This window comes from Plectropomus leopardus, chromosome 4 (genome assembly GCF_026936395.1).
Source record: "Plectropomus leopardus strain MGB_pleo_1.0 chromosome 4, ASM2693639v1, whole genome shotgun sequence".
Taxonomy (NCBI): Eukaryota; Metazoa; Chordata; class Actinopteri; order Perciformes; family Serranidae; genus Plectropomus; species Plectropomus leopardus.
The window spans coordinates 12,773,367-12,788,469 of NC_142179.1; the positions used below are offsets into that span (position 1 = coordinate 12,773,367).

Consider the following 15,103-nt stretch of genomic DNA (forward strand, 5'->3'; position numbering starts at 1 on the left):
GTAATCTTACAAGCTGCATCCAATCTGTGAATCTAGTATTTTGGTATTTGTTTATTTTCTGTTTTCCACTGCCTTAGTCAAAAAGCTCCAAATTGCCCTGAGTTGCCCCTGTTCAAATATAGATGAATAAACATTTATCTTTGAAAAACTCCTTCCAGTTTTTATGTTTTGCCAGTTCCACATTAATCTTTGGACAGAATCTTGGGGTTATGTAATCCTGCTGGAAAACGTAGAATGAAAATGTGTAAGTAGCAGCTAATGCAGCGGGTAGCTGCTGCTGGCGGGAGGAGGGAGCTCTCTGACTACCTGTTGTATAACAGCATTGATTTGTTAGAAAAGGCTCGCTATTAAAGGAAAGACAAACAAAAGAAGTTATGCTGTACAGCAAAAGGCCTCCTCAGTACAGGCAGTCCTGCAGAGTCTTTCATGCTCACTCCTCTTCCTCCTACTCGCCCTCCTCCTCCTGTGCCCCGTCCTCCTCTTCCTCCTCCTCACCAAACTCTACAGCTCACGTAAAAAGTCAGACTACTCCTCCTTTGACTCGGTTGTTATAGTAACACACCTTTCCCTGTCCCCCAGTACTCACCTGAGAGGTAGTTAAGAATGTAGATGGGTTTCATAACAGCACTCAATAAAAGAGACAGCCTTGATGCAGAAAGAGAGCAAGAAAAGCAGAGAGGAGAGGATCACTAAAACTAGAAGTCACTTTTGCACGAAGTTGCTGGGTTTTATGGTGCAATCACGACACGCACATGCTTGGTTTTGTAGATGCTTCTCTCCAGCCGTGATGTGCACCTGATACTGTCTTTTTTAGCCAGAACTTACTCTCAGACTCACTCGGACTCTCAGTTTTATTCATGCCAACAGCCGGTCCTGTTATCAGCCTCACACTAAGCTCATTGCTACAAATTGCTCTCCACTGGTACCGTGACTCAGGCTTGCATGTGCCTGCGCCAACATAGTAACACTGCACTGTAAAGGCAGGCAGAATCAGGCCCAGCTTTACACTTGGACTCACAGGAGAACTGACTGAAACTTACTTTTGGCTGCACACTGATGGGTAGATTTTCAGTCGAATGTATCGCTCCACGTGGGCGTAAATGGTCTGATGTGCTCACGCCGATGCACAAAGCTCCTACGGAGACCCACATGTGCTCCACTGCACACTGCACTGCTCACTGTACTCAAAAACAGTACATGGAGGATGAAGATGCTTGTCAGTTTTTCCTCTCAGCTCACTGTGATTGCAAACCAAAAAATGCATAGCCGTTGCAGGATTGATTGTAAGCATTTTGGTTAAAGCTTCATTGTGTGACATACATTGTCTGAAGCAGTAGTTCTTAACATGTGGGTTTTATTTTTATTTGCACAATAAAACAAAATGGCAGATATACAACAACAAAGGAAGACATAAATTGTGCAGGTGGATTATAAAAAAATCTCGAGGCTAACAGAAAAAATCGCCCCAATAAGCATTAGAAGCAAAAATCATGTTATCAATAAACACGCAAACACAGAATCAAAACAATGGTATAAGTGGGTCTCCAGATTGAAATCTGAAAGGTTGCATAATTTATCAAGAAATATCTAAGAAATATTTCTCTCGCTCAAACTTTTTTTTTTTTCCATAAAACTTTTTTTCCACATATCCATTAGTACTTCCAGAGGCCTGTGAACAGACTTTAATATATAAAATGTGTGAAATTGGTGGAGTTCACCTTAACATATTTATACATCTGCAGTGAACAAAATTTTAGGATTTTGTGGCATCTAGCAGTGAGGACTGCAGACTTTTCCCTCTTAAAATTCAGTGTTTGTTGTTCAGGAGATTTTACTGGGAGCTGAGTTATTGCAGAGGTCTCTCACTCTCAAAAACAAAACAAAAAAAGGACCAAACAAAAAACGGACCCGGTGATTTATAGGGCAAACGACCGTGTCCCTTGGGGAGTCCTGTGGGGGGTTCTCCGGGAATATGGGGTTTCAGACCCCCTGATACGGGCTGTCCGTTCCCTGTATGACCGGTGCCGGAGCTTGGTCCGCATTGCCGGCAGTAAGTCGAACTCGTTTCCGTTGAGGGTTGGACTCCGCCAGGGCTGCCCTTTGTCACCGATTCTGTTCATAACTTTTATGGACAGAATTTCTAGGTGCAGCCAGGGTGTTGAGGGGGTCCGGTTTGGTGACCTCAGGATTGGGTCTCTGCTCCTTGCAGATGATGTGGTCCTGTTGGCTTCATCAGGCCGTGACCTCCAGCTCTCACTGGATCGGTTCGCAGCCGAGTGTGAAGCGGCTGGAATGAGAATCAGCACCTCTAAATCCGAGGCCATGGTTCTCAGCCGGAAAAGGGTGGCGTGCCCCCTCTGGATCAGGGACGAAGTCCTGCCCCAAGTGGAGGAGTTTAAGTACCTCGGGGTCTTGTTCACGAGTGAGGGAAGGATGGAACGGGAGATCGACAGGCGGATCGGTGCGGCGTCTGCAGTAATGCGGACTCTGCAACGATCTGTCGTGGTGAAGAGGGAGCTGAGCCGAAAGGCAAAGCTCTCGATTTACCGGTCAGTCTTCATTCCTACCCTCACCTATGGTCACGAGCTTTGGGTAGTCGCTGAAAGAACAGGATCGCGGGTACAAGCGTCCGAAATGAGTTTCCTCCGTAGGGTGGCTGGGCTCTCCCTTAGAGATAGGGTGAGAAGCTCGGTCATCCGGGAGGACCTCGGAGTAGAGCCACTGCTCCTCCGCGTTGAGAAGAGCCAGATGAGGTGGCTCGGGCATCTAATTGGGATGCCTCCAGGACGCCTCCCTGGTGAGGTGTTCAGGGCACGTCCCACCGGCAGGAGGCCACGGGGAAGACCCAGGACACGCTGGAGAGACTATGTCTCACAGCTGGCCTGGGAACGCCTCGGGGTCCCCCGGGAAGAGCTGGACGAAGTGGCCGGGGAGAGGGAAGTCTGGGCTTCCCTGCTTAGGCTGCTGCCCCCGCGACCTGACCCCAGATAAGCGGAAGAAAATGAATGGATAGATAATTATGAATATAGTTCACTGGAAATTTTTCCCTATTTTTTTTTTTAAAAAGTGCTCTTTTATATGCCGGTAATACTGTCTTCTTTGGTGCTCATTGTTTCAGTAAAATTAAATGAATGATTGAATTGTAGAGAATTTTACTAAGCTAACGATGTGTGTAGCATATACTGACTACAGTTTAAACATATATACATATTGTATATGTGATCTAAGCAGCTAACTAACATTAACTCCAGCAGGTAGCCAACAGCCTGGTTTTATACATCCAAAGAAATTCTATAAAAATGAACTGCATGGCATCAGACCCGGCCTCTAATTGAGACGGGCCTTTATTAGTCAAAATGTGTCGTCACACCGGGTTAGTAAAAAGGACTGGCCGTTTGATTGGGACTAGGCTTATATGTGAAGTTTTATGGTAATTGGACCAGTAACATTCATTTGAAAAAAGCCAGTGTATTATTTTTTCTTGTGGTTCAGAGCAAATGAACCAGCTACAGTTGTGAATTGCTGGTCCATGTCAGCATCTGAAACAGGCAGTCCTTACTACTGCAGCCTGGATGATACAAAAAAGCCGCAAGCATCGATGCATGCAGTACTTTTGCTCAAACACAAGTCTAATATAACCTAAAGGGAAGGTCATCACCTTTGCACCTGTCAGTGACCCTGGCTTGTATAGTTTAGGCCAGTAAGAGAACAAGATTGACTCGCAGCCAAAGTCAAAGGTCAATGACACACATGCATGCATCAGTTACACCAAATCTCTTCATTTAACACCACACACACACACACACACACACACACACACACACACACACACACACACACACACACACACACACACAGAGCACCTCAGAGAGAGCCTTGTTAGTTGTGAGGTGAGAACACGAAGGGTGTTGACTTGAGTCAGAAGTGGATTTGTGTCTAATTGGATAGAGAGAAGTAACAAGGCAGAAAGACGGCAACCGTGGTGTTGACACCTTCAGCCTCAGGATGAGATTACTGAGCGGAAGCACTGCACACACACACAACTCTACAGGTGTACAGTCAAACAGACACCAATTTGGAGCTCAGAACCCATCAACGGTGTATCGTGGGAGAGGAAGAGGTGGGCAAGGTGACAGAGAAAGTGTTATCTGTGGCATGTGGCAGATCAGCAGTCTGTCTGTTTTATTTTAACCTCTGTGTTGAAGTCAGTCGAACACACAGCCTGTCCCATCTGGACCTAGCCGCCCGAATGTTTGAACGCTGCAAGCATTCCTCTATTTGTTTATAAACACGCAGCAACTTTTGGCTTACATTAAGAGTGGATATTTAGAAATGTTCCTCTTTTTCAAGTCCCACACTACCAATACTCTATCAAAGAGGCCAAGAAATGTTCCCTGCACACTATTAAACCTGGATCACATTTCAACAGAAATCCTCTAGATCTTCAGAAGTGTTTCTGTGAGGTCTGACACTAAACTGTTATTTTCCTCATCAGTTAACTTAAATCTGTGCTCATCAGTATATTTAAATTAACACTGGATCAAATGATGAGGTGCTGCTTGTAGAGGCAAATCAACAGAAATATATTAAATGACTCAGCGTTAACGCGTTAATTGCAATGCGGTTTAGGTCCATCATTAATGTCTTAATTTTTTTAAAATTGCATTAATCGCCGGGCAACTTTCTTGTCTTTAAGAGGCTGTTCTAGGCTGAGTTTTAAAGTGAGAGTGATGATACTGGTATCATATGAAACTAGAAGACCTGGAATCCAGTGGTACCAGCCATGTTTTTATTTATTTATTTTTTTTGCTGTCATTTGATTTTTAGAATTGCTTTACCTTGTCTATATGGACTTCATACTGTTTAGAAACGAAAAATAATGGAATTGAAAACATGTTATGCGAAAATACCTTTAACTATTGAAATTCTTTGATTAATTGTAGTAAAAATATTCATCATTTTACAGCCCTAGACTCTGCAGTTCCCTCTGGTCTACAGAATATTGTCTTTCAGCTCATTGTTTTGATTTTCTGGTTTTAATATATACTTTTTGTTCAGTCTCACTTCTCTCATCAGTGTTTTTTCATGCCGCAAAAGCTCTGATAAACCAACTGTACAGCACCAAACAACACACACAAAATTAGAAAGGAGCATTCAGAAGCTCAAGAGTATGATATCTTTCTCGGGAGTTAGTGAATCAAAACAGAACTAAAAAGAAAGTGTATTATTGGTGGCAAGAAATACATAATCATATGAAATGTTAATTCGTATCTTCACTAATCTTGAAATAAGATCCCAAGTCCACTTTGTCTGAGACAGACACAAGTCCAAGGCGAGAAAGAGAATTCAAAAGTGGTCCTGAGACAGATCTTGAATATTACAACACTAGTATGAGATGCAACAGGCTTTAAACTCACTCTAGTGTAAACCCATTCATGGTAATGACTTAGTATAAAGAGCGAGAAAATCTGCCTGTGATAAAGGTGGTAGAAGGGTCAAACACACACAGGACTTCCCCCCAGCTGTTTGTGTGTCATGTGGAACCAAAGTCAAAGTTGAGTTTTTTTGTTTTTTTTAAGTACCTATTATAGTTAAGGTCACAAACCTCATGTGACGTACTTACTACCTTAAGTAAGTGAAGTTGCATAACAAACACACTTATTTATACCTAAGTCATGATCTTTTTCTAAACCTAACCAAGTAGTTTTGTTGTCTAAACTTAACTAAACCTAAACCTATGTTTCCTGTGAATACGAAAGTCTATTTTGAATGAGCACTGTATCATGCATCGAGCAGTAATTAACACGCTGTCCCTGAGTGTCCAAAGCTGATGATTTAGGGGTTCCTTAGAGAGACATTGTTTAAAATGCAGGGTCACTGACCAAGCTGCCACGTTTGACCTGTTGAGAGTGAGAACGTGTTTGGATTTTTACTTGTTTTAAACAATTATTTGATCATTCAAATTGCCCATAATTAGTTTTCTGGTTACCGACTAATCGATTAATTGTCTAATTGTTTCGGCACTAATTTCATCAGACCGTCCAGCTCTGCAGAACACGGCTGTCAGTTCACCCGGGGGTGGTCTGCTAATGAGCTGCCATTAGCACCTAATCAGACTATTATCCAGGCTGCAGTCATGCTCCGCTGGTTTTTACCTTTTTCAGTGTAGGTGGACAGGAGTGATTGAAGTAGCTTGCCTTTGTGTGTGTATGAATGTGCAGGTCTGTGTGTCTTTGTTTGAAGCATGTGGGAGTCACCGTGCACGTCTCTCTTAGAGGGAGGTATTACTAGTGACGTGTGACCTTTCTTAGACCGAGCAGTAAGCGGGACGATCCTGAAGCCAGACGAGTCCTGCAGCCGCCTGTCTGCTGTGATGATGTAAGACTCAGACATACTTCACCATCAGAGCTTGTACGCTATTTGTTTTCATTACTGTCATCATCAGACTCAATGATTATTAATTCAAACACTTTAAAGATGTTCAATTCAGTATTAGTTATTGTGTTTCAACAGTTTGTTAAATTGTCAAGTTTTTCTGGTACACAGAAGATATTTTCACATTGTCTTGTGTCAGTGAGTCCACCCTGCTATCACTCACATGTGATTGGGCTGTTAAAGTAAGCAGGAAAAGGAAATGCATTTGTTTTAGTGAAGAGCTCTCAGCAGCTGTCTTGAGAGTGCGGAGCAGAGAGGAAAAATGTTTGTGCATGCATTTGAGAGAGAGCGTCTGAGTGGGTGAGTGTATGCCCCACCCGCTTTTTGTGATTTTTTTTTTTTTTTTTTAACGTCTTAACCTTAATGCCAGAGTTCAATCATGTAGCCTTTGGGTGGCTCCCAGGCCTGGCAGAGATTAAAGTATAGCGGGATGAGGTGAAGTGCCTTCAGTTTGCTCGAAGGCTCTCCAGAGCCTGAAAAGCCAGGCGTGGTGTTTACAGTGAAAGGCAGAAAAACAGAGTGATTGACTGCAGACATCCTGAAGAGAAAGAAACAAAAAAAACAAAAGACTGATAGGAGGAAAGAGTGACACAATACTGTATGTATGTGTTTATACTGCTGGTAATATTCATAGAGCTTGTCTTCGTGTAGTAGCTCAGCACACTGCAGGGTACAGAGGCGACTAAGTAACATTGAGCCAAAGTACGGTAGATGTAGATGCTCTTTGTTTTTCTGCTACAACTTTTGCTTAGTTGTTGTAACACAGACGATGTTACATAATACAGCATTTGTTATAACTCCTACCATTTGGTATAAGTATCACTTTATCTCTCCTTTGTCCTTTGTTTCTGTTTTTCCATCGCCTTTTTGTTTTTGTGCTGCTGAAGAAATAGTAAAGAAAATAACGGTTAGTATTTACCGAGGTCAAAGTACAAATGAAAATAATGAGTAGAACCAAGATTCCAATATTTACTATATATATTATATAGTAAATATACATACATATTCATCATATGGTCGTATTTAGAGTAAAGATGCATATTATGTGTAAGAGTTTTAAAAACCTTTATTATACTTGGAGGGCTTTTAAGGTGCTGTGGGGAAGAAGTTTCTTTGTAGATTAGGCAGGGAAATAGGATTAATCGTCTTTCTGACGTTGCACTGTAAAATCTCAAAAAAAATGGTAACAGTTTTTTTTTGATAATTTAAAAAATTCCTTTTCTTAAACTTGTCATGATGGAAATCCAAGTGGTGGTATCTCACATGCAGATTGAGAAACACGAAATCGTTCAGCTATCAGGCTAGATATGCAAGATTTTCCCCAATTCTGTTCGTAAAGCAAACAGATACCTTTATGATAATATAATATGTTCATTGCTTTCCATGTGTTCCACTTTAAAAAAGGTTGTTTTTCCAACATTAGACATTGGTCAAAAACAAGTCATGTTTTATGTTACCCTAAACATTAAGGTAAAACAAAATTATCCTTTTTCAATTTTGGTTATTAGAAAATTGGTCCTAAACTTTATTCTGAGTGGCATTTAAAAAAAGTCTTAAAAATCTTAATTCTGCCTTGTCTGTTTTGATGTTTGTATGAAGTCCTGCGGGTTTGTTCCGAGCACACAGAGTCTGGCATTTAAATGGACGCTGGTATCTTTTTTAAATCTTCGGACATTCCTATAGACAGTAAAATAAAGTAACTTTATTGTTCAAACATCTGGAATATTAGCAGACATATGTTAAAGTTTGTAAGGAGTTATGTACATTAACCATTTATATTTATGTAATTGAAACCTTGTATTTGTCTGCATTTACTCTTAAACAGGCCTCATTCCAATCGGTCATGCCAATTTCTTCTTGTATATTCTCGACCATATGCCTCAAATATGCTGTAATAAGGTTGACATTTGCGTTTTTTAGTGAAATGTCTCGACAACTAATAGATGACTTACTATATTAATGTAATGGAGACATTAACGTCCCCCTCAGCATGAACCGTACTAACTCTGGTGATCCCCTATCTTCTCAACAGGAGCTACATCGGGTCAAAATATTCAACAAACTTATTAAAACTAATGACATTCCCATCAGCCTCAGCTTTACTTTGTTGTTGGTGGTAATAATTGGTATTCATGTAAACATTACATTTGCTAAATATCAGCATGTTAGAGTTATTGTGAGCATGCCCCTCACAGAACCACAAGCATAAAGACTTACGATAATGGTTTCACCTTGTTTGTAGGAATATTTATGTTTAATTACTGTGTTTTATTTGGGTTCATTGACTTTTACAGGTGATGATTATTTACTCAACCTGACCACCTACAGCCGGTAATAAAATGTGATTCACATGTGAGTGTGTTAAACAAATAATGACAAATACAACCGCAATAGTTCAACTTTTACTTCAGTTTTTTATGATTTTCTTGTCTGCATTCTGTGTACGCTGTGATAGATCTCGTTTTTCACAGGCACTCTGCAAAGCTGGTGAGTAGGTGGGAAGGTGGTAGTTCTATTGTCAGTAAAACCAAACATAGCAGGTGGAGGGTCACCACAAGTGATGTTGGTATACAGCCTGCACTTACTTTTCTTACTTTTACCTACCAGAGAGACGTCTTCAACTCTCGGAGACAACAGATATGGTATAGAGCAGCGACTGCAGTGATGATATTCCTTCTTGCGGCTTTGCTTTTTTTCTGTGCCTTGGCTGGATATTCTCTTTACATTTCTATACACGCTTGCAAAGAATAGTTTGCCACTGATGGCACCATGAGTTGGACACCACATCAAACCACTATCTGCCACCTCTCAACGTGCAGTTCCCAAAATATATTGATCTAATGACATTACAGTGTCAAAAACAGCTGAGTTCAGTTTGCCCTTTTTTATGTCTGATTTCAGTAATTCATGCGGTATAATATATATGTTGTCTTTGTGCCCAAAACAGTGACCAAGAGAAAAAGAAAAACATTTCTCAAGACTTCAGGCAGTCTGGAAAGTCTGGGCATGATTGCTGTTATAAATGCACTTTAGTTACCACAAACTCCCAGAAGATACTTATGATTTCATTTTATGTACGTGTGGCTATTAGAGCTCTGTGAATTGGACTGATTTTGAGAGACTCTTTTGCACAGAAAGTGCCCATTTGTGTGCCATATGTATGCATATGACCTTATTTAAACATGTGCAAATATCATAGTAGCACCGAGACACTATTTGCTTAGCAGTTCAGTAAAAAGTGTTCTTAACTCTTAAGTGGATGCTGAGAGAATTATACTGTTCCTTTGTGCTTGTCTTATTTGTGCAGCTTTAGTGGCCGCCAATGCTGCGCAATCCTTTTGTGAATTCTCCCCTTGATGTACAGATTGCATTTACATCTGGCTGACTCTGTTCATGCAGTTTTCCTGCAGGAAGGTCTAGTACACAGAGTCCCTGGCGGCCTCTGCCTTTTAGACCTGGCATCAAAATGTTAACACTTCACTTTCTCCTTCCTTTTCTTAGGTTAAAGCCCTCACCCTGTTTGTGACCCATTACCCTCCTCTGTGTGAGTTGGAGCGCGTTTATCCTCAACATGTGTCTAACTACCATATGGCGTTCCTACTCAATGAACCTGACATCACCACTGACACTGACGGTAATAGTGTGTGTTTTTTTGTGCGTGCCTGAAAATGCTTTCAGTGGGGTTTTTTTAGGTGAGGATTCTGGATTTGATTGTTGCCTTGCAGGTAAATTTTGAACAATCGTACTTTTTTAAAAATCATTATCACTTGGCACTTTCTTTCTTTAATGTATATATACTGTATGTGTGTTTGCTGACAGATGGAGAGGTTCAGCCAGAGTTCATCACTTTCCTCTACCAGTTAACTGAAGGGGCTGCAGGGCGGAGCTACGGCCTGAATGTGGCCCGATTGGCTGACATCCCAGATGCTATACTACACTCTGCTGCACGCAAAGCCAGAGAGCTGGAGAGCATGGTCAACGCCAGGAGGTACAGTCAACACACATATTCATCCTGAGCATTTGTTTGAGGGATCATACACAAACAGATCAGTTTAGTGGTCAAAGGGAGTACAACTGTGAAACATTTAGTATATTTTGTGGCTCTGGGGGACTTTTTTAAAGTCTAGGGAAATGATGATGATGTTAACGGGGTTATCTCTGTTTGTTTGGGCCAAGAGACTAAAATAATTATAACAGAAATTCTGCGTTGCAAACTGGAGGTGTGAAGTTTCAAAGCTGTTGCTGTTTACCTGGCAGGGTCTCTGTTTTCACAGATCTCTGTTAAAACATCATCAGAGGCTGCGTTGCATCAGCCGAGATAGTGAGAATCCAGGATCAATGAATTTAAAGGCTTATCAGACCCCATAAGCGAGTACAGCGATTTTTAATACTCTGACGCTGGATTTTAATACGCTATTCACATTAAAAAGTAAACTACCATGGAACAAATGACACTTCCTGGTTCAGGAACTTTCTAGGATATTTTTCACATACTGTCTGAGCTGGAACACCTTTATTCACCTTGTAAATGAAACGCTCTGATTTAGCTCCTGTCTCTTTAAGCTCCCCTACCAAAAAAAATTTGCACTCTCGGCATATCTACAACGCGCTTTGCAGCCAGGGAAATCAATCAATCAATCAATCTATCAAATTTTATTTGTATAGCACTAAAAAAGGGATCTTAAAAAAATAGAATAAGTAAAAACCATACAATTTAATAAGTAAAAACCATAAAATAGAATAAGTAAAAAACATACAATTTTGATAGTAAGGCATTTCATAAAAGCCAGACTAAAAAGATGGGATTTTTAGTTTATGTTTAAAAACATTCATATTTTCAGCTCCTCTCAGATCCTCCAGCAGGATGTTCAGTGTTTTGGAGCGTAACGACTAAAAGGAGAGTCACTATATGTTTTAGTTCTATGACTTTAACAAAGTGTAATGTTACTTTAAAACGTGAAAAATCACCAATAGAAGGGTCTAAATCGAATTCTTGAAATCCGCTCGTTTCAGCAGGAATCTTATTCAAAATCCAGGAGAAGTTCACAACATCGGCAACCAAGATTACACAAATCCCTGATGTTAGCACGAAGCAGTGTAGAATATGACTTTATAAAAGAGTCTGTTATGAGCTGACATCAACTCGTCTCAGACGTAAAAAATCAAACATTTGGAAACATTTGTTTGGTTGAGAGGCATTTTGTGAGTGCTGATACGTACAGTACAACATCACTGGGACTTTTAACTATGCATGTATCGCTCTGCCTTACAGGTGTTTACAGGAGTATCATTAACTAGGAATACATTAAGGATCGGTAGTTATCTAACGTTTTTGTAGATTGTTGCAAACTTTGAAGAATGAGAAATTCCTCTCCAAACACTCAAAAAATACCCAAACAAAATTGCGCCTAATGCAAAAGCCCTCTACCTGCAGCCCAGGAGGGGAGCAGCTGTGATAGATGGGTACTGATATATCGCCTTTCCCTGGGAGTAAACCAGCTGTCAAAGTGTTACGAGGAAGTGCAGAGAGGCAAGGACACATTGGTCTGACACCAACCACAGCCTGACGACCACTGACATACACAAACTTGCAATAGAGATCATAGCAGTGAGTGGACACACGCTGGAGCGACGTCCTGTTCGATCACACTAACTCATCTGAATCTCACATGCCGCCAAAGTGGCTGTTACTAGACTCTTATTTCACTGGAAACACAGATAAATGTTCATTATGCTAAGCAGCTGGTCTGTGCATAACATGACGACCAAGCTTCCACAGATCAGCAACAGATCAGCAAGCTGGTGTGCAGAAAATGTTTGTGTTGTTAGGAAACAGTTCAGTTGCGGAGCTATGTGTTTCGGAGCCAAATATATAATTAAATAAACAAACAAATCTTAGTCTGTTGTCATTTATTACTGTTAACTAGTAAATGGTGCTTATAGTACTGTTGTATAAAAGCAGTATCATGCTCAAGGTCGTGCTGTTGTACCGTGTATCACCTTGGCTGTGATTTGGTCGTAGGCATGAGGCCGAAGCCATAATGACATACAACAGCACTCCCCCTTGTGTGATATTGCTTAAATATATGACCGAAAAGAAGGGACACTGTAGTGAATCCGTTTGAGCACATAAACCCAGTTAAGATGCATAGTGAAAAATGTAGAATCCAGCTTTAGAGCTTGACCCACGTTATGATCTAAAAGTCAGGATCTCTTGACCTCTAACTTTGATTTTACTTTTTGAACCCGTCTCACAAATTCCCCAACTTTAAGGGAGTTCAATACTAAAATGCTGTAGTATCTTTTAAACCCTCTCATATATCAAAAATATGCTGTTCCAGTTCTTTTGGAAAGTTTCTTGAATACTATTCAATATAAATGGAGCTTGACAGCTGAAAGAGTCAAATGTGCGTCATGAAGAAATAAAACTCGAAGCAGCTTTACTGACATTAAATCGAGTGTTTGTTTAAACTTTAACACTCAAATGAACTTGATTTAATTCTTGTGCTGCTAACACGTATGAACCAGAAAATTTACCAGTACTCGTGGTACAGACTAGGTACAGAGTACTGGTGCAGTTCTGACTCAGGAGAGAAGGTTCTGCATGTAGGTTTATGATAATACTTTTTTGATGTGGAACAACTCGACTGCTGCTAAACTTCGGCCGCTTTGATCTGAGACATGTGACACCATGTTGCTGTCAACCTCATTTGTGATGTATTTACAGACTTCTCATAATGTCTTGTGAGAAGTTGATGCAGGCATTTCGACCTTATCAAAGAGCAAACAAAGAAAAAAGGCTCAGCGATGCGGTGTTTGCTTTGTTAGTTCCTCTTTTATTTAGCTGTGTTTGCGTGCGATTTTCCCTCAGCAGAAACAGAATAGGTTTTTTTTTAAATGTTCCTTGTTTTGATTTAAAATTAATGTTCCTAATCTCAAATAATCTTATTTTAATTAATCTAAATTTGCTGGAATTGCTCATTAACCCCAAATTGAATACATTTTGTCCAACTTTTGTAATACTTTCCCGCCAGGGGTCTAAATCTTATTTTCTCTTGGCTAATTAATTTTTCCAAGTATTGGGAAGATTGCTCAAGTGCATACTAATGGGGGAAGGGAGAGAAATCTATGTTTTTAATGCTGATGTAGACAAGTTTTTCCATTTGGATGAAGCACACACTGCCAGGTACAGATGCTCCGCTTAGGATTGAGTTAAGAAAAAAAAATACGACAAATTCTTTGTCTTCTGCTGTCAAAGCGTCAGCATATTGCACTTTCTCCAAATAAACTCCTCTATGTCTGTAAATTTGTGCACGGCATCTCCTCGCTCTGTAACAGACAGCCTACTGCAAGTTGAGTGCTGCTTAGCCTCTTCCTAAGTAATCCTCACCGTATGAAATATGTCAGCACACACACACACACACACACACACACACACACACGCACGCAGAGTCATACCTCTGTCAGTGTAATCCTCTCTATATGAAATATTTGTCCTTTGTTGAAGTGAAGCCATGCCGAGCACACAATAGTCACACACAGGAGATGAGCTGCTGGTTGGAGGTTAAGAACAGGGATTTCATTGTACTCTTATTGTACTCAGAGTACACACAGGCCTATGTGAGGATATACAATAGTTGTATATAAAATGTTTTCTTTAAGCAACATTTCAATGTCTTTATCTCTGTCTCTCTAGGAAAAACAAGAAACTTCTCTCAGACCTTATGAGCATCTCGGATAGATCTTCCCTCATGGAGTGGCTGCAGTCAAACTCTTGACAGGGCTGCAGCAGTTTTCGGCACCATGTGGACACACACATGAAGAGGAGAGAACCCAGCTATGCTCAAAGAAGCAAACACAAGGGAGTACAGAACTAAACACTCTTTGTCACTTCACTTTGCTAGTTTCTGTGATGGTGTGTGAAAAGGATTTTAACCATCTCAGGTTCTAGTTATCACCATCTTGTGTGATATAAAGCAATTTGATAACATTAATTAATGACTGATCAAGATTTACCTATTAGACTATATGTCACATCAGTGTTTTTGCGATTAAATGAAAAAAAAAAGATGACCTTCTCACTCTCACTGCTCTTTGACCTTCAAAGGAAACGCAGCTTTAGCATTGCACTACTGTGACACTCACAGTCACGATGGGCCATTGGAAAAAAAGATCAAAATCAATACAGCAGATAGAGATTTTTTAAAAATGTATTCTGCAGTAGGGTTGCAGCAATATATCAGTTTTAAGGTATATTATGATATTAAAGTGGACGGTTATCATACTGTGTTCATTTGCTTATCTACAATATCAGGGGGAGTAGAAGGACAACTTAAACTTTATTTTAGATCATTTCAAAAAGGAGACTTTTTACACATAATTTAACAAACTAATGTTTTCAGGGTTTCAATTATAGTTATAACAAAATCTAACCCTTCTGTTTTTATTTCTTAGAAGGTTAATTCTGTCTGATAATAATAATAATTCTCTAATACCGTAAAACCATGATATTTTCTGGTTAAGCATGATCGAGGAGAGAGTGGGGACGACAAGCAGCAATGGGCGGCAGGTTGGAGTTAATCCCGCAGCCGCTGCAGTGAGGATGTAACTTTTGTACATGGGGTGTCCGCTCTACCAGATGAGCTACTGTGTGCCCTGCGCACTTCCT

General features: G+C 40.4%; 1 protein-coding gene across 2 annotated transcripts in view; it reads left to right on the top strand.

Moving 5' to 3' along the window:
- The window catches only part of msh3 (mutS homolog 3 (E. coli)), a 55,817-nt gene extending 41,311 nt beyond the window's left edge, over positions 1–14,506 (top strand). The window contains exons 22-24 of one of the 2 annotated variants that reach the window (XM_042488342.2): positions 9,937–10,069; positions 10,255–10,423; positions 14,132–14,506. In XM_042488342.2, coding sequence (XP_042344276.2) covers positions 9,937–10,069; positions 10,255–10,423; positions 14,132–14,213 — 384 coding nt within the window. In that variant the 3' untranslated portion in view covers positions 14,214–14,506. Of the gene's footprint in view, positions 1–9,936; positions 10,161–10,254; positions 10,425–14,131 lie in introns of those variants that run through there. The other variant, XR_015776408.1, reaches the window with a different exon arrangement.
- The last annotated feature ends 597 nt before the right edge of the window (positions 14,507–15,103 follow it).